The sequence below is a fragment of the Phyllostomus hastatus genome, unplaced genomic scaffold (assembly GCF_019186645.2).
Source record: "Phyllostomus hastatus isolate PE091 unplaced genomic scaffold, TTU_PhHast_1.1 phas_scaffold_78, whole genome shotgun sequence".
Classification (NCBI taxonomy): Eukaryota; Metazoa; Chordata; class Mammalia; order Chiroptera; family Phyllostomidae; genus Phyllostomus; species Phyllostomus hastatus.
In genome coordinates, this window is record NW_025334041.1 from 14,567,106 (window position 1) to 14,590,729 (window position 23,624).

At 40.4% G+C, this 23,624-nt stretch overlaps 1 protein-coding gene across 1 annotated transcript; it reads right to left on the bottom strand.

The window, feature by feature from the left end:
• On the bottom strand, window positions 1-22,892 carry CCDC126 (coiled-coil domain containing 126). The gene is made up of 3 exons (XM_045827929.1): window positions 22,658-22,892; window positions 10,926-11,329; window positions 1-1,784 (listed from the first exon to the last, which is right to left on the bottom strand). The coding sequence occupies exons 2-3, from the start codon at window positions 11,161-11,163 to the stop codon at window positions 1,600-1,602; spliced, it is 423 nt and encodes a 140-aa protein (XP_045683885.1). The 5' UTR covers window positions 11,164-11,329; window positions 22,658-22,892; the 3' UTR covers window positions 1-1,599.
• Between the last annotated feature and the right edge of the window lie 732 nt (window positions 22,893-23,624).

Genomic DNA, 23,624 nt, shown 5'->3' on the forward strand with positions numbered 1-23,624 from the left:
TAAGTACAAATAATATATTTTATTTCATCCCTGAAAAGAACAACAAAAAACAAAAATGTCCACATCTAATAAGACCCAACAATTATTCCAAACCTTACCTGGCAATGGTATGTAATTAATTTCTTCACATAAAGGTAGAGTACAGAAAAAGTTTGGAAAGCTACCTTTTATGATATAATATTTTCTCATACTTATTTTAATAAAACATTATAATTATTGCTACTATGTGTGGTAGCATATTATAATAATGAACAATATCCAAAACTAAATTCAATATAGTCTAAATCTAGAAGCTAGCTGCACTTAAGTATTTATTATAGAGAATAAATACTATGAAATATAGGGCACCATATGGCAATTAAATCTGCTACATGGGAAATTTAAATAAAGGTGTCCTTCACTCTATATTAGAATTAAGATTAGGATCTCTTGTGCTATATACATCAACTGTTTTCCTAAAAAGATAGTCAATCTTATAATTTAAATTATATCTTAAATGTTCTTATTTTTAAGTAGCCATTACATAAAACAAACATCTAATGTATCTGTTACACAAATCTAAAATTTCATAAAGCAGGATATGCTTATATAATACAATGTTAACATTTTCCAAGCAGTTTAATGCAGTACAAACACCTTTATGCACCTATACATCTGGCTGAATTAGGAGCCCATTTCACAAATATCTCTGTCCCCCTTCCCCTACCAACATAAAGACAAAATTATCCACATATGGAAATAATGTGCTTTCCTGACATTGAAAGGGTTAAACTTTTAAATTAACATTCACATCTGTGAAAAAAATCATGAATATTTATTTTTAATTTCATCATAAAAATATCTTGTATTCTTCAGAATACATGTAAGAAAGTCTTACATATGAGATTAGAGATTACTATTTAAATGTTATTTAATTGTCCCAATGTTTAGAATAGGTTACAGACAGTGGCTACTACCCATTTCAAGATTATACTCATATAAATGTAATTTTTAAAAATATACAATAATTAACCTCCAGTTACTCTGAAGGATAGTGCAAATGAAGACATTCTTTGGGTCAAGATTTCAAAACATCATTTTCAACATGATACTTCCTTTCTCTGCTCATAATCTGGGTAACAAAATATAGTACTGGAAGTCAGCACACTTTCTAACAGTATTAGTCTAATGGTTATATACATTAAGAACAAATAATGATTTAATAACAATATTCTTCACTCGTCTGAAAAACATGTTATATATTTAAATAAATATTTTATAGAATGAACCCATGTCTTTCGATGTTTTTATTTCATCTTGAATCTCAAACACAAAAGGTTTATACAAAGATCACCTACCTGCATACCACATCAAACGTTTTTCCAAATTCCCTTTAAGGATATAGTACAGCATGGAAGAGACTTGTCTGAAAGCAAACTATTAATAACTTTTAAAACTTATGTACAGAATTGAGTTCCATGAATCCAGCATATTCCTTGAAGTGTGGAGAGCTCTGATTGTAAAGCATAACGCAATCCTAGCCAGCGTTTTGTTGTAAAAGCTTCTCTGCCCTAGGATATGGTCCACGGTGGATGTAGCAGCACAGGTGATCTTCAACTGCTATCTAATGCTGCCTGAAGCGTTAATCCTTTTGTTTGTGGTCACTGGCACCAGATTCCCACTAGTGCCGTTAGTAGTGTTGGCTGCTGAAGCGTTCACAACAATATAGTCGACTTTGTTCTCTAGTTTCACCAACCGTTGTAAAATATCATCCAAAAGGACAGCAATTGTTCTTTTTAGATCCGCTAGGGGAGAAGAAAATCAAAAGAAACCATATTAAATGTTGACACAGCACTTAATATTTATTTGTGTTCTCAAAGTTTGAGGGGAAAAGTGAACAATGAGTATTCTGAAAGAAAATAAACTAGAGAAAGCACTCATACAACAAATACAAAAAATGCCTAATTGTTTTAATTAAACAGCATCACATATAGAGCTTCTTAAAGAAATTTCAGAGTTATAAAATATAAAAACTCTCAGCGTTAGTACCTTGTAAGGAATCCATTTACCTTGAATTTCTTAAGCAATTTGTAGAGATGACTGCGGACTAAGCAGGTAAGGTGAAAAGTTAGCTAAGTAAAAAATTCAATGAAACACAGAAACAAGAAACCTGGAACCTCCACAGTCTGAAACGAGGGGAAGCCTAGGATACAGGGCAGATGCCAGGAACCTGATTAACACAGCAGAGATACCAGCAGTAGTTCTAACTTAGATTTCTTCCAGAAATGATGGGGAAGGCTAGGTCTTCCAATCTCTTTGGGAGGTCAAGAGGTTTTGATAAGAACTAACCAGCAAGAATAAAATTATGACCCTTTTCTTGCTTTAGGGTCCTTAATTATGATCCTTTCCTTCTTTTCTCAGGTTTCCCAAAAGCAGCTAGCACACATTATGTACTTGATCGGTTGCAACTAGTATTGTTATTTTTTTGTTGATCCTGGACCAAAAAAAAGCAGCTAAGCCCTAATGTGTGATCAGGGGAAAAACTATCTAGCAACAACTGATAAATTTACTGATGGTACTCTTACTAAGATATTAGAAAAAGCACTAGTGAAAGAAAAAATAAACTGGGCTTCATCCAAATTTAAAACTTTGGGACCTCAACAGACTACGCAGCAACTAAAAAGACAACCTACATAATGTGACAAAAATCATATACTTGCAAATTACATATCTGGCAATGGCTTATTACCAACAACATATAAAGGACTCCCAAACTCAACAACAAAAAGATAAACTACCCAATATTTTAAATGAGAAAAAGACTGGAATAGACACCTCTCCTAAGAAGATATGCAAATGAACAATAAGCACAAGAAAAGATGCCCAACACTGAGATACCGTTTCAGACAGCTGTAATCAAAGAAAGGGAAAATAAGCAGCACTGGAACACATTCATCATTAGTGGGAATATAAAATGGTTCAGCCACTGCGGAAAAGTCAGGCCGTTCCTCAAAAAAGCTAAACATAAAATTACCACATGACACAGCAATTCCAATCCTAGGTATCGACCCAAAAAAACTGAAGGAAGAAATTTAAATAGATAGTTGTATAACAGTGTTCATTTCAGAATTATTCACAATAGCCAAAAGGTGGAAACAACCCGAGTGCTCATCAACAGATGAAGAGATCGACAAAATGTGGTATATAGAATATTATTTAGCCATAAAAAAATCGTGTTCTGATACATACTACAACATGGATGAACCTCAAAGACATTATGCCAAGTGGAATAAGCCAGACAAAGGACAAATATTGTATGATTCCACTTATATGGACTATCTAGACAAATACTGTACTTTGTCATGTATAATGCGCTCCCATGCATAACACACACCCATGTTTTTGGCCGAAACTTTCAGGGAAAAATCCTACATTTTAATTTTTTAATCCAATTATTTATTTTTTTATATTTAGAAACAAAACCAATTGTCCTATTCCAGGGTATTTATTCTGCATATGGATATCTTTATTGCTTTTTAGAGCTACACTTTTTTTTAAAGATTTTATTTCTTTAGTTTTAAAGAAAGGGGAAAGGAGGGAGAAAGAGAGGGAAAGAAACATCAGTGTGTGGCCTCTCGCATGCCCCCAGCTGGGGACCTGGCCTGCAACCCAGGCATGTGGCCTGACTGGGAATCGAACCAGCGGCCCTTTGGTTCACAGTCTGGCACTCAATCCACTGAGCCACACCAGCCAGGGCTAGAGTTACACTTTTAACATTTTTATAGATACAGAATTAGTACGACGCATGTATAACGTGCATCCTAATTTTCCCTAATGGGCAAAAAAGTGTGCATTATACACAGCAAAATAGGGCGCAGAGAGAAAGTAGAGTAGAGGTTACCAAGGACCAGGGGAAGGGAAATGGCGAGTTATTGCTTAAAGGTCATAGTTTCCTGTTTGAAATGATGCACGTTTTCGAAACAGTAGTGATGGCTGTAGTGTGAATGTGATTAATGACACTAAACTGTACACTTAAAAATGGCTAAAACAGCAAATTTTATGTTATATATACTTTTACCAAAATGTGAATATATGTTATATATGTCCTATCAAAAGGTTTAAAAAAAAGCCAGAGAAAGGGGTAGAGACAGTTGTAGTGGTGGGTGGGAGTAAAAAGTGATTAGAAAGTACTTATTAAAAAATAAAACAAAAATCCCTAACTGGTGTAGATCAGCTGGTTACTCACTGCCCCACAAAGCAAAAAGTTGCTGGTTCGAGTCCTGGTCGGGGCACATGCCTGGATGGCAAGCCCCATCCCCGTCAGGGCATGCGTGAGAGGGGCAACCAATCAATGTTGCTCTCACACACTGATGTTTCTCTCCTTCTCTTTTTCCCTCCCTTCCCCTCTCTCTAAGAATAAATAAAATCTCTTTTAAAACAAAAATAAAATATAAAATAAAACAAAAAATATAATATAAACTGAGGGGGAAACTTCATTTGGAGAAAGTCCAGCCACGGAAGAAGGAGACTTTCCAAGCAGTCTGCCTGTCTTCTGGCATCAACTGTCATGAGCAATTACATATTCCAGTTTAGAAGGAATGTAAAAGAAAAAAAAAAGTACAAGAAAAATCCTTTGACAAAAAGTATTTGGAAATCAAATGTCTTGATATATACAACTTCTTTCAAATGCTATCCCCCCAAAACACATATATTCGCACAGAGAAGGAAAGATTTAAAAAAATGTAGAAAACTTTTTAGCAAATGGTGAGTCTACAAGAAAGACATATAATGTTTACCATACAATTATCCCTAATTTTCTGTGGACGCAAAAGTTTCAAAATAAAAGCCTGGGAAAGGTCAGTTTATTAAGACCTTCCAATCAAGAGTTGCAACAGTATCTGCTAAATAGGGGAGAATTAAATATTTTTTAAACCCTTCAACAAAACTGAAAGAGAACTAACTACTAGATCTGTTTTTCCCCAGTCACCTCCGGCAGCATATCTGAAGAGGCAGTAATCTAGGCCAGAGAAGGCTACCTAGAAAAGACCAGGGGTGGGCGGCTTTTTAAAATAGAAGGAGGCTAAGGCCCTGGGAAGTTTGACACCAAGCTGATGTGTGGCATGAATCATAAAGGCACAGTATCATCACTGATTAGAGTTAAGGTTAGGAATAGCAATTAAAGGAAAATTTGGGATTAATGAGAAACAACTATATGATAATTTTACTTTAACAATATTCTAAATGATCATTAAATATCCCCTTTCACATTTTCTAAAATCAATTCTTTGCATAAAACATTACAAAATACGTGCAGGGATTAGCCAAAGAAAAGGTATTATCACCTGTGGACACACACCTGGGGACACAGAGGACAGTGTGGTGATGGTCAGAGACAAGGGGGAGCGGCGGCTGGGAGGAGGGGGGCAAAGAGGGCAAAACAGGGACAGCTGCAACAGTGTCAGTAATAACACTGAAGAAAAATATGTATTACGAAATACCATGAAATTTTGAACCACCTTGCTTCATGCTGTAACATCAGTTAACTGAAAAACCTGAACATAGTAATGTTTCCTGAACTTGGGATTCTTTTAAATACCCCAAACCTCCCCTTCTCTCTAGATTCGCAATACAATTTTATGTTTACATTCCATGAGACTGTATTTTCATGAAAGTTATATGTTTATATCCACAGTACTTCCCCATAAAGTCCTATCGCCGAGGGTGCTAGCAATAAGAAGTCTTTCCCTACCACGCCCAGAACAACTGGGAAGTGGATGGAGACCACATCTCATCCATCCTGCTCCATCACACAGTAGGCACGCAGCAAATGTTTGAAAAGAACACCTGCTGAACGTCTGATTCACTTGCTTCGTAGGTTGAGATTGACGTGAGGATCAGATTTAGAAGATAAAACCCTTTAAGGTTGCTCTGTTTCTGTTTTAAGCTTCCTATTCTGAGAGAAGAAATCAAAGTGTTTAAAAAAGAACGGGAAAAGGAATGACAGAAAGTAGCAAGGCATGTAAGAACACAGATACCAGCAAAATAGTACCTATCCTATTTTACAGTACACAATTGTTTCACGGAACACAAAAACCAAAAGGAGGATATAATGCTGTTAAGTACACTAAAGATAGCCTACGGAACAGAGGACGAAAGCAGTGATGTCATTACCAGAGCCCAAGTCCAAGGATACCTGGTGGGAAACATGGTTTGGCAGAAGCTAGCACTGCAAAGGAGATATCGCCCGAGGCAGAGAGAGAGGAAAACACCCCTAGCCTTTTCCTTCCTCCTACTTTCCAAACCTGGGCCAAGGCCTCCAACTGGCTGAACCCAGGCAGAAGATAGATGTTGTGACAACCTGCAAAACGCCATCTACTATACACACTCTCCTACTGGTATCACTTTCCCTTGAGATACAAAACAGAACAGAGAAAGGGTGAGGAATAAAGTGAGGGCAACCAGGCACAGGACCAGCACAAACAGCAATACTCACGTATTTCTATCTTGATTTATCTCTTACTTACACCTCATTAGGTACTGTTGTTTGTATTCTTAATGTGAGCGGTCTCAAATCTGTTGTGGAGAAGCAGATACTCTAAGGACAACCATGTGTATACACAAAAAGGGAACAAAATTCTAGTGAAATGCAAAACAACTAGTAAAAAGAAAACACAAATGTTTAATATACTGTGAGTCAAAAACTTTTCCTTATTATTTTTCAAATTAAAACTGATATTTTACCACCACTAACCTCTGCTTAACGGTACAAGAAAGAAAACTTGAAAGTCACCTTCTGATTATCAAAGTGAATTTCCACTGTAAAGCTTTATGCTTCCTTAAAAATGAGTTTATCTCTCATTTTTAATAGCACCGTTAGTTAAGAGTGGCTTCAAAAACCTCATAAACTTTATAATTAAATGTACTTTTTAATAGGGCTACCTTCTCCCATTGAGTGCTGAATAAATTATGTTATTCAACAAATATTTTATTACCTCCCTACTTAAGACTGCAAAGTACACTGTTTAGATCTCATAAGTGGATCTATATATGTTCCCATCAAACTTTAAATACAAATTAAATGCCTAGGAGCAGATGTACTTCCTGAAGCTAGTACAGCAGCAAACTGAGGGAGTAATGCAAGTCTGCAGGGTAAGTACTGAGGCTACCCTCCTCCCCCAGCCTCTTCCTCTCACTCGGATCCCAGAACACGTGGGAGGGAGAGCAACCCGCATCCTCTAGGGAATCTGACCAGCTCAGGAGGAAAAACCTGAACGCAATGAGGTTTGAGATCCCACAAAGAGAGACGCTGATGTGGTAATATAAAGAACTGGCCTTTATCATGGATTCCTGGGAGGTAGCCTCAAGGTACTTGGAATTTCCTGAGTGATAAGAGTGTCTTTGTTATTTATGGTGGGCCCCTGGGACCACACCTCATAGTTCATTTTTTTTTAATTATATTCTACTGATTATGCTATTATCATTGTCCTGATTTTCCCCCTTCGGTCCCCTCCAGCCAGCCCCCCTTATCTCCTCAAGCAATCCCCCCATCATTGTTCATGCCCACGGGTTGTGCGTGTAAGTTCTCTGGCTACTCCATTTCCTATACTGTACTCTACATCCCCTTGGCTACACACACCTGATAGTTTATATTAATAAGATGGCTCAGAGTGGGCCCCTAGATAGTTTGCCCTAATGAGATGGTGCAAGATGAGGACTATCGATGCCAGAAAGACCAACCATATGATTAGAGGGTTACGGCTTTTTGGTGTTGGGGAGAAGGGCTGGAAATTGAGTTCAACTACATGTCTAATAATTCAATCAACCATAAAAGAAACATAATAAAAACTCTGGGCATGAAAGTTCACATGAGCTTCGCTGGTTTCCAATATTCTTAATATTGTTAGAAGGCTAATATGTCCTGATTCTACGGGGAGGAGAGAGCAGGGATTTTACATGTGGAACATTCTCAGACCTCACCCTATGCATCCTTCCCTTTCGCTGGTTCTGGTTTTCTCTTTGCTATGATAAAACTGCATGTACAGTGCTTCCAGTGAGTTCTGGGAGCCGATCTAGAGAATTATCAAATGTGAAAGGGTGGTGGGATCCCTCCAACTTTTAGCCAGCTGGTCAAAAGTGAGGATGACCTGAGGACACCCAACCTTGTGACTGGTGTCTCAAGTGAAGGCAGTATATTGTGAGGGATTATGCCCTTAACCTGTGAAATGTGGCCTTACTCCCGGTGGCTGGTATCAGAAGTCACTGCAAATGTTAAGAATACTCCCAAGAAAATGTCCCAGCCAGGTCACCCTGTAGTGCACGCCACCCAACAACTCAGCATTTCCTCCTAAGCTTTCAGTGTCTCAATCTTTAAAAAAAGCCTCGAGAAGCTAGGGTTCACCAGACATATTTGGAAGAAACACAAGAATGTGAGAAAAGTTATCATTGATAACCTTAAAGAAATAACAAAAAAATAGCTCTTAGAAATTAAAAATATGAGAGACAAATAAAAAACTCCATAGAGAGTTAAAATAGAGCTGAAGAAATACCTCAAAATTAAGGCAAAAAGACAAAGACACTGGAAGCTGGGAGAGTACATAAAGAATAACTACAGGACCAGTTTAGAAGGCCCAAATGCTGAGTAATAGAATTCCAAAAAGAATGAACACAATGGGAAGGAAGAAATCAAATAAATGATTTAGAAAAAATAACCCAGAACTGAAGGACATAACTTTCAAGATTTAAAGTACCCACTGAGATCCCAGCACATGTATGAAAGTAATCCACAGCTGGGCACAGCATGGAGAAATTTCAGAACAGTGTGGGACAAAGACCTCACAAGCTTCCAAAAAATACGTCATATGTAAAGGGTAAAGAATCACAATACCATTAGATTCTCAAAAAGAACACAGGAAGCTAAAAAGGGGTGTGGGGGCGGGAGAGAACAAAGCTTTTAAAATCCAAAGGAAAACTATTTCCAGACCAGGATTCTATACTCAAACTTCCAATTAAGCACGAGAGTATGGGGGAAGGGACACTTTTCAGATACGCAAGGGCTCAATACTTTGACTGCCATTGCACCTTTCTGAGAAACCTACCAGAGAATCTGGTAACCAAGAGTGAAAACAGGGCATAGCAATAAAGAAAAACCCACAGGATTCTAGGAAAGACGCCATCTAACACCAGAGAGGAAAAGGGAATGGGAGGGATGATGGTGGAATGAGATCCTAGAACAATTCATAACTACAAACCCAAAGAGGAAACAGTCCAGATCAGAGCAGATCAAAAGACTTAAGAAAGTCTTCTTCAAAATGAGAAAGGGATAAAATGCCTAATGTGTCTGAATATACTGCAGGAAACTGAAATAATTGTGGGGGTGTTGGAGTAGAAAACTAGATAAAGAAACAAAAATCAATGCTTATTAATTCTAGAAGGGAAAATAAATGAGGTAGCAGAGGAAAGGAAAAGTGATATAATGTACTACATGGCTCAGTAATGCATACCAGTTACACAGCCATATTAATGCAAACACTGAACACTTTTCTAACCAAAATTTTGATGTGAAAATAACAGAACAAGGAGGACATGTGCGTATGAAAGCTGCCTAGCGTAGGTAGGATGCAATTCTGGGTAAGAAAGAAAGCTGAACCTTATCTTGCATGGTGGGAAGTTAACAAGTAACACCTGTAATTGAAAAATCAAAAAGGAGCTCAAAGAGCACGTTATTTAGAGGTTAGAGGTAATCACCAAAAAAATCATATTAAATAATTTAAAATGGCAGGTCTGAAAAATGGGAAATTTTAGAAGCACTAGGGGCTGGAAGAACTTTTTAGTATAAGAATCATAACACATTTTGATTCTTTAAATACATACACATATAACTTTAAAAAAACACTGAGTCCTGATTGGCACAGATCAGTGGGTGGGCGTCGTCTCTCAAACTGAAAGGTCACTGGTTGATTCCTGGTGGGGGCACATTACAGGGTTACTGGCCAGGTCCCCAGTTGGGGGCATGAGGGAGGAAACCAATCGATGTTTCTAGCACAATGATGTTTCTCTCCCTCTTTTCCCCCATTCTAAAAATAAATAAATGAAATCTTTTAAAAATAAATAAAAATTAAAAAACATAGAGAACACAAAGTGTTCAAACTCCTCTCTTTCTTTTTTTAAGTCTTAAAAGCAAGAGACAACTGGCATGCACAAAGGATGTACAACACAGATGGAAACTGGGATGTGAAAGGGAGAATGGTAATAAGCAACACTGGAGTTGTAGGCAAATGCTGTCTTGAAGGAATCAACAGATGTTATACAACTAATGGTCTGTATTAGGATAATTGGGAAAATGTAAATATGAATTAAGTATGATGATTATATTGTAATTAGGTAGAAAAAGATAATTTTTAAGATATAAGTATGGAGCCCCAGCTAGTGTGGCTTGGTTGGGCACCATCCCGCAAACCAAAAGGTCTCTGGTTCGATTCTCAGTCAGGGCACATGCCTGGGTTGCAGGTTTGGTCTTTGATTGGGGTATGTACAGAAGGTAGGCAAGCAATGTTTCCCTCTCTTTCTCCCCCCACTTCCCCTCTCTTTAAAATAAAAATTAAAATTAAAATAAAAAAGATACATATGGAAATATCTAGCAATGAAAAGTCATCACTATTTCTATAATTTAAATATTATTCAAAAATTAGATAAAACAAATATTGTAAAATGTTAATAACTGTTAAATCAAAGTGATAGATGTATGGATGTTTATTATATTATTTCTATTTTTCAGTACACTTGAACTTTTCATGATAAAAAGTCAAGAAAAAATGACTTTGCAAAGACCTCAGCATGAAGTAAAGAGTTAGATTTCCATGACTACCTTTTTTTCTTTTCCCATGGCCATCTTTAAAGGGGGACAGGTTAAAGAGGGGAAAACTGGAAATATTCTACAGTTATCTTACCATATCCTGCCATCGAAGCTCCATTCTCGACATCCATTGTGTTCTTATTTTCCTCTGCTAGAGCTTTAACATACCTTTTGCTTAAATCTAGTATTTGTTCACGTAACTTGACACTGCTTTGATGTCTTGGTTGTTGAAAAGTATAGTGGAGTAACATCAGTCCCCAAATAAGTCCAAATATAAGCAACAGTAAACTCAACTTCTGGGACATATTTTTTCTTGAGATTGTAAAAATCATGTCTCATGAAGCAAGCAGACTCAGCTAGAAAGTGGTAACCACCAGAGACAAGCCACCAGTCAGCCAAGACTTCTGAAGCAAAAAAAAAAAAAAAAAAAAATTCCTCCTCCACTAATATGGCATACTCTTCATCTTCAGCAAGGCGGCCTCCAACTCTCAATTAACTCTAAAATAGAAAACAAAAAAGGCCATTAGTCAAAACCTATCTCAGTAACAGAACAGACAATGTTAGATTTAAGAAGAGATTCTGTAGATGGTTTTGATTTGAAACTATATCAACTTTTTTGCCAATGTTCTCCACCACTTGGCAAACTTGCACATATTTTATCAGTTTCATTTACACAGCTCTTCAAGTTTTTAAATAGAAATAAATGTTAATTTTTGGAAAATACATTTAACAAATGCCACCACATTCACAAAATTCTTTGAATGACTTCTTGCCATTTGTAACTAAAATTATGAATATAAGATTTATAGAAGATCTCAGTCTATTCAGTCACCAATCTAAATGTCTAAAAGCTATTCCCCCTCCTCTACCTCCTTTAAAAAAAAAGTAGATGTCAAAATGAAAGTTAGAAATGAGGAAAAGTAAAAGCAACTGAAAAATCAAAATGCCTAACTAAAAAAATAATACATGTAAATAAGATAAGTGTGCCAATCATTGAAAATGTCACTAGAAAATATTACTAGTGGCAATGAGATAAGCATCCGAACTATTTTGAAATACATTATAATTTCTAAGTTTACACATCTAAGTTTATGCCAGACATAATGAAGAGTATTCAAATAGATTTGTGTTAAAACAGGTAACAAAATTGTTTTATGTTTTCAAATTTACAATTCTAAATTTTAAATAATGCAAGTATGTATTTTTATGATTTAAGTAAACAATGAAAAGGTTACACTTCAATTTTTCAAAGAGAAAGGTGAAGACAAACATGACATGGAGAAAGACATGGAGAATAATAACATGTATGAATCACCAGAGTATCCAGTGAGGAAAACTATTCAAGGGGTGGGGAAAGAATGAAGAGGGTAAAGGCGTTCAAATATATGGTGAAAGAAGGAAACCAGACTTTGGGTGGTAAGTATGTAATGCAATATACAGATGATGTATTACAGAGTTGTACACTTCCAACTTACATAAGTTATTAACCAATGTTATCCCAATAACTTAATTTTAAAAAACAAGACTTCTAGTCAAGACAGAGGCATAGGTAAATATGGCTCACCTCCTCTCACAGCCACAGCAAAAATTACAACTAAACTACAAAACAACTATCACCCAGAATCGTCAGAAAACCAAGCTGTATGGAAGTCTGACAACGAAGAAATTAAGGAAGTCACATTCATCCTGACAGGTAGGAGGGGCAGAGACAGGGAACAAACAGTCCCGCACCTACACACGGTAGGTAAAAATCAGGAGGAATACCTCGGGAGCTAGGGATCCCAGCCCCATACCAGACCCCAGAACCCAGGGTTCCAGTGTCAAGAAAATAAGTCCCCATACCTTCTCTCTGTAAAAACTGGTGGGGAGGTGGGGGGCAGAAGAAACTGCAGGATTCCCAGTCTCCTCTTCAAGGGCCTGCAATGGACTTAGGACTTATGCAGACTCACTCTCTCTGGACTCCAGCACCAGGACAGCAGCTGGAAGGGCACCAGTGGCATATGGGGAGAAACTGAAGTGTCTGGCCTCGGGGTGAAAGCTGGGGAACAGCTTCCTCCCAGACAAAACTACAGAGGACAGGCAGTGGCACTGTCCCCTTGCTGAGCCCTCCACACAGAGCCACAGAGCAGTGATACCATATCCAAGACTCATCAACCTGGTTCACATGTCAACCTGGTTCACACAGGTTATGCCCCTCAAGATGATTACCTAAGGCTCCGCCCCACCCCATCCAACTTCAAGTGCACTTTTCTACAACAGGCCATACTATTATTAGGACAGAAAGTCAAAGCAGCTCTACCTAAGGGAAGGAAAAGGCCACCACGCCTCTTTTACAGCAATAAAAAGACAAGAGAAAATTTCTGAGATGTCCTAATGTCCTAAATTAAATTACAGTAGGCCAAGGGGAGGAAGTGAGAAGGGAGGTTAATCAGTCAACAGTGGGGGGGGGGGGCGGGGGTGGATGCTACAAAACAACAAAAGAGTGCTCACATTCCTGGATCTACATGGAAACTCTGAATCAACTTCCAGGCTATTTCAGTTCCCATCTCAAAGGAATACAGGACCACGAGCTGCTACCACATCCTGCTTCCTCATGAACATTCCCTGACTCAGACTTTGCCCACAGCCAATCCAGAAGCATCAAATACTGCATCCTTGAAGACCATCCCTGAACTTTCTCTGGTTCACTTCCCCCTCCCCAAATCTATGGCCAATGTATACTCTTCCAAAATAACTTACATCTTTTTTCTCCAAGCCCATTGTATAAAACAGCCCCATCAATGTGGGGACACTGGACATACCTGTCTTCTCCATCTAGCCCTGCCTCTGGTGGTTTAGATTGCACGTCCCAGGACCCCGTCCTTTTTCTGGCTAGCCTATGTCCCAATAAACCCTTTCTTTCAAGACGACATTTGGGCACAAAGGTTGTTGCTCAATGAGAGAAACACTGATCTGCTGCCTCCTGCATCCTGCACGTCCCCCACTGAGGACCTGGCCCCCAACCCAGGCATTAACCAAACTGGTGACCTTTCAGTTGATAGACCAGGGCTCAATCCAGTGAGCCATACCAGCCAGGGAAGGAGTAAAACGTTTAGTGTGGAAAGGGTCTGTCCTAAGGAACAGCAAAGAGGTGAGAAACTGGGAGTAGTTAATCCCACTCCACACTAGGAAACTACAAAAGGACACCAAAGAATAAAGAGGGCAGGGCGCTACCAAGAAGAAAGCATACCCTGGAGCCTTCTCCAAATTAAAAAGATTGCGAGGAGCCAGCTGACACCTCACAAATGTCGGAGTAGGACTAAGGCCCGTGAGGATTACAACCAAGGGTTCATTTAAACGAGCAATTCCAAGCAAGCTCAGCAGAGACGACCAAGATTCCTGCAAAGATACCATTCAGCCTTTGGTCTCATCTGAGCAAATGTTTCACTTTAAAATCACCTAGAAAAGTTTTTTGAAAAATCCCAATGCCGGGTCACACACCATATCAATTAAGTTAGAATGTCTGGAGGTGGGAGCCAAGCATCAGTACTTTTTAAAGAGCCCTACATTAACCCAATGTGCAGCAAAGTTTGGGAACCACTGTTTAAATCTCAAATTTCTTCATGAAGCAGCAATGACAGCTACAGGTAGGGCCATTAAAGTCAAAATTACACGTCTGTTCATCAGGTATGCCATAAGATTCCTACTTGGACCTACCTACAATGACCTTGAAGGGGGAGGGGTAAGGGGAAGAGAAAACAGGTGACCTATGCTGGAACCCAAGTCACTCCTGCCCAGGTGGATGGCAGGGGTGGAGGTGGAACAAAGAGAAAGCACCATCCACTGGTACCACTTTAGTCCCTGGGATCGACAGGAATACACTGTCCTGTTCTCGGAGAAGAATTTCTGTGATTTCATACAGGAAAAAAAGAAGACAAGAAATTATACATTCTTCAGCAACTTAAGATGATTTACACTGGTATATTTAAAGATAAATAATTCTAAGACTCAACCTTTAGAAAAGAAAGGGTTCAATGTTCATACAATATTCAAAGTTTCGAATGACAGAGGAACTAATACTTTGAAGCTCCCCAATTTTTCTTTATGTTTCAAGTACTGGTCCAGCTCCCAGGAGGCCACCTAGATCAGGATGGAAACAATAATCAGAAATGTTTAGTAAAAGGCCTATAATGTAGCTGAAGACTTACGGCTACCATCTAGCATAGAACTTATTAGAGTCCTTCCTCCACCAAATAGTCTACAATCTCAACATTTTTTAATCCTAACTTCTAGGCCACTATATTGTCTACTGCTCACTTAAAAAAATATAACTTCCAATCTGTCATAACTAACAACTGAAGAGTTTTTAAAGGCAAAAAGTAAAATCATCATTTTTATTACTAAACCATTATCATTATTATTAATGTTGACCCAAATAGATTCCTGAGTATTTTTAGGATTCCCAGGGGAAAGTTCTCACCCGACTGCACAATTTACAAAAGAAATTACAGCCCGTGTGGCCCAAAGGTAGAAGAATTACAGAGAAGACACACTTAAAGTATCTTGGAGAGTACTAGAGCTGAAGAAGAGTAACAGTGTGTGGTCCAAGTACCATCATCTCCACAAGGATTCCTGCAGCTGCTTTGTAAGTAGTTTCCCAAATTTCTCTCTAATCCCACTATAAGCCACTGTCCTCACTACAGATAAAATGTTCTTCCAAAAACAGAAGTCATGGTGTGAAGAGTAACAATTTGAACATTTCTCAAAGGAGATATGAAAATGATCAGTAAACACGTGAAAAGATGCTCAAATCACTAACCATTAGGGAAATACAAATTAAAACCATCCATTAGGGATGACTATGAAGGGCATACAGTATGCCACCCCCAAAATATGCCATTTTGGTATAAAGATTATTTTGAGCTGAGGATAGTAATAAACAGCAGATGCAGGAAGGGCTCCCTGCCCTCCCGCTTTTTACCTAAAAGTAAGACCTGAATTTCCTGTGAGAAAGGTGAGAACATTCTTATCACAGGAGACAAGGAGGAATGTATAGCAACACACCTTACTAAAACAACCTTTATTTTCCATTGGTTTCCCTCTGACATTTACCTCCCCATAATTTAGTGCCACAAGGAACTCAAACTCCTTTTCCTTTGTCTTGTCACATCTCCACAATTCTTTGTTTAAACGGTATATAAGGTCTCTGGTCTAACTGCTTAAAAGTTTTCACTTCTGTGATTCTCTCTATTTGCATATGAAATAAACCTTTTTCTTTAGCAAATCTGTCTTTCCTCAGTTTAATCTGCAGAGCCCTGACATCGAATTTAAGAAGGTAGAGGGAACAGTTTTTTTCTTATAGCTTGTGGGGGTTCAGAATGAGTCACCCCAAGATATGACTCTGTAAGATATACAAGGTCTGTCTGGAAAAAAGTCCAACCGTTGTTGATACAATGAGAATGGTTTTCGGGAAATCGATGTAACCTGGCAGCCAAGGAGAGTGGACTGGAATGCGCATGCGGAAGAACAACAACTTCACTGTACTAGTCAGTGGGGGCAGTAGAGGCCATTGAGTGAGCATGTGTACTGTGTGGCCAACGCATTCCAAATAACTGAGCAAGTAAAGCAATGAATCTGCATCAAATTTTGCATTAAGCCTGAACACTCCTCCACAGAAACTAATCAGATGCTTCAGAAGGCAGCAGCTACAGGCAACTGGTGACTGGCAGCTTCATCACGACAACATACCTGCCCATGCATCACATATGGCGCAGAGTTTGGCAAAACATCAAATCACTGAGGCAACTCAGCCCCCCTACAGTCCAGATTTGGCACCCTGCGATTTCTCTGGCTTTTCCCAAAATTAAAATCACCTTTGAAAGGGAAGAGATTTCAGACCGTCAATGAGATTCTGGAAAATACGATGGTGCAGATTGGCAGAACTGTGTGAGGTCCCAGGGTACCTACCAAAGGGGACTGAGGTGTCATTGTCCTATGTACAAAGTTTCTTGAATCTTGTATCTTCTTCAATAAATGTCTCCAATTTTCATATTTCGTGGCTAGATGCCTTTTGGACAGGCCTATACAGACTCGTTTTGAGTTAAGGGCAGTTTTAGCTTCAGGCACAAGAGAAACTTCTGCCCCTCTCTAGAAAAACCTGAATTAGGGGCCTTACCCAGAATAAGAGGTTAACTATACAGCAGGACTAACTTCTATTTACTAAGCATCTGCTCTTATTAACATCCTGCAATGACCCTTTAGAGTCCCCAAAGCACCTTATCTCATCCCCAGCTCAGGAAGTCTTATATGCCCACGCTCCATTTCTAGCTCTGCACCTCACCTGCATGTGGGGTCTTTGACTCTGTTGTATGTGGGGTTCCCTGACAAATCTACGGATTCAATTTGCTTATTTTCTCTGGCTAATCTATCTCATTTCTATTTCACTATTAAGACCAGACAGAAGAACCTCGAAGGTAAAGGAAAGTTTGTTCCTCACCTACAAGCTACTGTCAAAAATACACATGTCAGTATGCACATGGAGAAACTGAAACTCTAGTGCCCTGCTAGTAGAAATGAACCTCTAGTGCACAGCCCCTGTGAAAAACAGTATGGCAGTTCCTCAACATTAACCACAGAATTGTATGATATGATCCAGCAATTTTACTTCTGGGTAAAACCATAAAAGGATTGAAGGCAGGGAATCAAAAGAGACACTTGTACACCCATGGTCACTGCAGCATTATGCATAATAGCCAAAGGTGAAAATGACCCAAGTGTCCATCAACAGGTGAACAGATAAACAAAATGTGAGATATATATATATATAATGGGTTACTATTCAGCCTTAAACAGAATAAAATTCTGATACAAGCTGCAACATAGATGAATCTTAAAGACATTATACTAAGTTAAATTAAATAAGCCAGACACAAAAGGACAAATATTGTATGATTCCACCTACACAGGTGATATAGTAGGCAGTTACACAGACACGGGCTGAGCAGGAACCACAGGCCAGGTACAGAAGGTAACCCGGGCTGCAAGCCCCAGCTGCCTAGCAATGGACAACTATAGGGTAGGACTTCGCCCCCAGGATGACATTTCTTCCCCTAGCATAGCACTGATCTTGTGGTTTTAGACCCCCTTGACCTTTCACATCACTGGCCATGTGGTTCAGACCTTTCCACTGACCCTTCCTCCCCAGGGGTGTCGCTAGTCATGCGGAAGGCTCCCCTCAGTGGATGAACAAGGGGGCTGGAGAACAGTTTCATGTGACTCCCACACAAGCCTTTGCGTGTCCACTCCCTGAAGCGCTAAGTCCTCAGGACAATGCGGGTCTGATCACACCAAGTCATCTTAGGAAGAAAGCCACACGCCTGTTGACCACAGAGACAGATATCTGGTCAAACTAGAGATAACATCTAGACCTCAGTTGTGTTTCAGCTCCCGGCCCAGAAAAGCAGCAAAACCAGTCGTATCAGAATCGGCTGCAATGACCACTGACCCCCTGCCCTAGTGAGGAGCAATCAGTAGAGACCACGACCCTGAAAGGACACACCTGGAAAGCTGATGAACATTCTTCTGAGATCCTCCTCTGAAATTCCTGCCTTTAAAAATCTGTAAGGCAAGGGGCCCAGCTCGCTCGCTCTCTCTCTCTCTCTCTCACTCTCGCTCAGCCAACGGTACTACAGGAATCACTGCCTACCAGTCAGTCTCCTAAGGAATTCACAGCTAGAGAGGCAGCTATTTATTAGAAAAAGGACACAGTATGTTCACCAGAGCTCAGAGGTTCAGAGAATTCTCTCCAAAAAAAGACTCAGAAACAAGTCCTCCACAGATTTGACTTTGGAATGTAATTTCAGGGGAAATGGCCCATTCCTAAAATACTTTCTCCACATAATATTGCCTAAGGCCAATATCTGAGGGGGAAAAGTTAACATAGGACACAGTCATTCACTTCTAATTCTGTGTAAGATTTAAACTGTGAATTGTCTTGGGAGAAACTACCCTTAAATTCCAGCTGAGATACAGAAATATCATACCTACAGATATTAGGTCACTGTTAGATAGCATATTTAGAGAGGGAAGAGAAGACTACAGCACTGAAAAGTACAAAGAAAAAAATGTGTCAAGTCAGGGTTAAAATGTGAAAGCAAAAGGGAAACAATCATTACGCCACAGTAAAAGTTTAGTCTAAAATATATTATGCAGTACTAGCCCTGGCTGATGTGGCTCAGTGGATGGAGTGGCAGCCTGCAAACTGAGAGGTTCCTGGTTCGATTCCCAGTCAGGGCACATGCTTGGGTTGCAGGCCAGTCCCCAGGGCACACATTCGAGAGGCAACCAATTGATATTTCTCTCACACAGTGATGTTTTTCCCCCTTTCTTTCTCCCTCCCTTCCCCTCTCTCTAAAAGTAAATAAATAAAATGTTTTTAAAAAATAAAGATTTAAAAACCTTTAAAAAATATTATGCTGCACTAGATAGTTCCGTCAAAGCCTCAGCCAATGGTATTTTGTGCCCACACCCCCTTCTACAGCTAACTAGCAAGCACTGGGCTCCTTTGCCTGAGGCCTTGGACAAAAAGAGGCCCTTAAGAAAACCAGGATGTTGAAGGTAGGAGCAAAAAAGGAAAGAATTCACAAAAAGAAACAATGACATCAGATTAGGGGATTGACAAACCAGAGTGATAAAGAAGCAGGTAGATAGGTAAACAGCGGCTATGAGTAAAAGAAAAAAGACAGATACAGCAGGGAAGAAAACTAAGCATGTCAACAACGCAGAGGCAGCACGCGCAGCTCCCGAAAAAGAAAGACAGTCCATCAGAGCAGTGATCCTTGGGGTCAGAGAGATCCTTGTTTGTGACACCTTTCTAGATCTTTCACCTGCATCTTCTTCCTCTACGTGGGAATATACACTAAAACACAAATAAATGACTAAAAGGGTGTACGTCCATTTTTCCCACATTAAAAAGCATGTCTAAAACTCCTGATCATTGAAAGTCTGAGGTAGAAGAGTCCTTGGAATCAGACCAAGTCATGATTTCAGAGAGGGGGAAACAGAGGACCACAAAGGGACCTAAGGTCGCACAGATAATGACAGCACTGGGACAACACCACGGTCTTCTATTTCCATAGTCATTATCCACTGTCCTATATACTACACTAAATAACACCAACCTAGAAACATTTTTTCCTTTTTTTTTTAAGATTTTATTTATTTATTTTTAGAGAGGGAAGGGAGGGAGAAAGAGAGAGAGAGAGAAAAATCAATGTGCGGTTGCTGGAGGCCGTGGCCTACAACCCAGGCATGTACCCTGAATGGGAATCGAACCTGCAATGCTTTGGTTCGCAGCCCGTGCTCAATCCACTGAGCTACACCAGCCAGGGCTAGAAACGTTTTTTTCAAAACAAGTATTTTTGCCACACGTTCTTAAGTGAATCAGAAATCCTTATGTACATATGACATCTCCCGCAATTTAAATAAATTTTCCACTTATTTATTCTCTGGCTCTCTGTTATCATTATGAAATACATTCATTAGAGTTCTCCTTTTCTTCTGAAAAAAAATTTTAACTACATCTGTCACTAAAGACATCACACAGAACATTCATCAGGCCCCACTGGCCTTGCCCCACTCACTGTACATTCAAACACAGCGTCGCTCAGGACGCGTTACTTCACACACTGCACAGTAATGTTTGAATTCAACACAGTACAAAACAGACACTTTAAATGAAAAACAATCTTTCAGCAAAGGACCATAATGAATTCTTTGAAGAAAAACTCATCACCAACATTGGTGAAATTCAGGAGAAAACCGTGCAAGAACTGAAACTAAAAAAGCGCTAAAGTGAAATGTTTCAAGTCATCTCCTCATAAAATTTATTACAACGTATCCTGAGAGCAAAAACTGCAACTTGGAAACACTAGTCCCAAAGGGAGGAAATTACTAACCAGTGGGAAAGAGTAGAAAGAGGCAGGAAAATGTTAATTCGTGGTGGAAAGATGGTGAGGCCCCTGGCAGGACGGCAGAACACCTAGATGCTTTCGCTGCCAAAACACTGCAGCTCCTCTGAGGATCCCGCAAAGGACAGAGCTGGGGGGAGGGAGGTGAGCGAGTCCTGCAGCATCATCAATTTCCTAAGAACATCTTAGAACAGCAGAAAATACGAAGACAGCATATTTTTCAAAAATTCTTTGCTTAGGTTTAAGGTGAACGAGGCATAAAGTGAAGAACGCACAACCTAGGGTGATGATGATTAAACACAAAACTCACAAATCCAGAGGCTATTTCAGTCTAGCTAATGAAAGCATCCTGTGCAAAAGATTTGTCGTCAAATAAAGAATGAGTGACAGTGTAAGCACACTTCTTGTTATTCTAACAATTTAAAGGTGTGTACTCTATCTCTATCTGATGGATGAGAAAACTCCGATTTATAGCCTGTTTAACCAAGGTCACAAAGCCAGGCAGTGATTTGATCAGGATGGGAACCCAGGCTAGCTGAGCCACACTTAACACTGCTCGCTCGCAAGAGTATAAGCCGTCTGAGTTCATACTCACCCAGGAGCTGAGTTTTGAGGAGGGAGTAAAGAGGGGGCATTTGACCCTCTCAAAGTTGTGGACAAAAAAGGGGCCACAGACTAAACCTGCCAAGCTCAGGGAAGGCCTGCAGGGTGGGCCTTACAAACTCTGGGACCTAAAGTAACCTCACAGGATGGCCTGAAATTAAATTTCCTAACTAAAATCGAGTCGTGGCAGGTAGTCCTATCCTACATTTGTATCTTCCCTGGCAAAGGGCCTTACCTTTACTGAGCCTGTCTATTGTCTTTCTGCATCTACAATAACACACCTTTGAAACTCAGGAGAACTTCCTTTTTCCAGGCCCTTCAGGGCACAATCTCTGCACCAGATCATAACCTCTCGTTGTGTTGTTACCTGTTAACTATCCTATACCCACCAATGTGAAAGAAGTATGTGTCTGCCCTGGCCGGGTAGCTCAGTTGGTTAGAGCTTCATCCCAACACACCGAGGGTGCAGGTTCAATCCTGGGTCAGGGCACAAACAAGAATCAACCAATGAATGCACAGATAAGTGGAACAACCCAGAGATGTTTCTCTCTCCCTCTCTCTTAAAAAATTTTAAAAATAAATAAATAAATAATATTTTAAAGTATGAAGTACGTCTATCCGTTTTACTTTTTATCCAGTCTTAAGAGATTTCCCTGCTTTGCTTTCTCCCACCTTCCTAATCTATCACCAGTGGATTTCATGTAACCCCCTCACGTCTTCCCCTGTGATTCTGGTGTATAAAATAAGTGGTAAAACTGCCATCTCCTGGAGCATTTTCTCAATCCATTGAGATGTTGCTCCCCCACAATTATCATCAGTTTGGCTCAAATAAACTAAAAAAATTCTTACAGGTTTGGACGTTTCTCACCTCCACAAAGTAGAACAGAGCTGAGCTGTCAAAAACATAAGAAGTGAGTGCGGCTGCAGCTCAGCAGCGGCACCCCGTCCCTGCAGCTCAGGTCCCTCGGTCCCGCGCCAGCGGCCAGGACTCAGCCCGCTCGCTCTAACCACGCAGCCAGGGCCCCGCTCAGTTCTCCGCCTGCAGCCCACCGGCCCGGCGGTCAGACCCAGAGGGGCAGGGACAAAGAGCCGCCCGGCCGGCCGGTCCCCAAGTCGGGTCTCTGCGGACGCCCGACAGAGGCAGTCCGGGTGCAGCGGGGGGGCGGGGCGCGGCGGAGGAGAGGTGGCCGCCGGCCGGAGAGGTTCCGCGAGTGGCTTGGGCGGGCAGGCTGGGACGTCCCCAGCCCCCGCTCCTCTGGTGCCTTCTCCCCATTACCTTGTCTGTGGGGTTCTCGTCACTGTCGCCGCCGCCAAGGGGCTCTGGGGCTGTGCAGCGAAAGCCGATTAGAGGGCGTCAGCTGCGTCCCGTGCTGGTGAAGCAGCCTCTAGGTTGAGATGGAGAAAAGACGCGACTGGGAATCAGGAACGAGGTTGGTTTCCAGCTGGTGGAGATCCTACACTTCTCGCCGCTCACACTCCGCTTCCGCTCCGCCTCCCGGCTCGGCCGGGCCCTTCCCCCACCTCGGAGGCGACTGGGCCGCGGCGCGTGGCATTGTAGGAGTTGTAGTCCCAGAATGCGGAAGAGGCGGCACGTGCTTCAAGCCCGCCGGCCCCTACCTCGGGTCTGGACGACGCCGTTGCGCGGCAACCAGAGGGGCGGCCCGCTTCTCCTTCCGGATTGGAAGAGGCGTTTACCCGAGGGTGCTTTGTCGGCCTTATTGGCTGCCGGCGCTGAAAGTGGAGTGTGTGACGCTTACTTTACTCCTGACTCTCCAGCAGGGAACCAATAATTCCAAAACTGTTGGCTTCAGGCAAAAGGATTTAGTGATTAAAAGTGTGCTCTAGACAAGAATGTCCGTTATTGCCCCTGAATGTCCTAAGCCAGCAGAGTAAGGCAAGAAAAATAAAAGATTGACTAGGAAAAAACAAAATTGTTATTCTTCACAGATGATATAATTACGTTGCACATTCAAAGAATGTACAGATAAATTGTTATAATAACATAATTTAATAAGAATAATAAGTCGTATTTTTAAAGAATCAATATTTCTATATTCCAGGAGATACCATTTACAATACTTAAAACAAATATCAAATAACTGGGAATAAATCAAAGAAATGCAAGACCTGTATGAAGAAGAACATATTTTTAAAAACATTGAAAAGACCTAAACAAATAAGAGAACGACAGGTTCACAGACTGGAAGATTCAATACTGAAAGATGTCAAGTCTCTCCAAATTT

Coding starts and splice junctions, on each gene's coding strand:
- CCDC126 (XM_045827929.1), bottom strand. CDS start 11,163: ATGATTTTTACAATCTCAAGAAAAAATATGTCCCAGAAGTTGAGTTTA. Junction 1,785..10,925: donor AGCTTCGATGGCAGGATATG/GTAAGATAACTG, acceptor CTTCTCCCCTAG/CGGATCTAAAAAGAACAATT.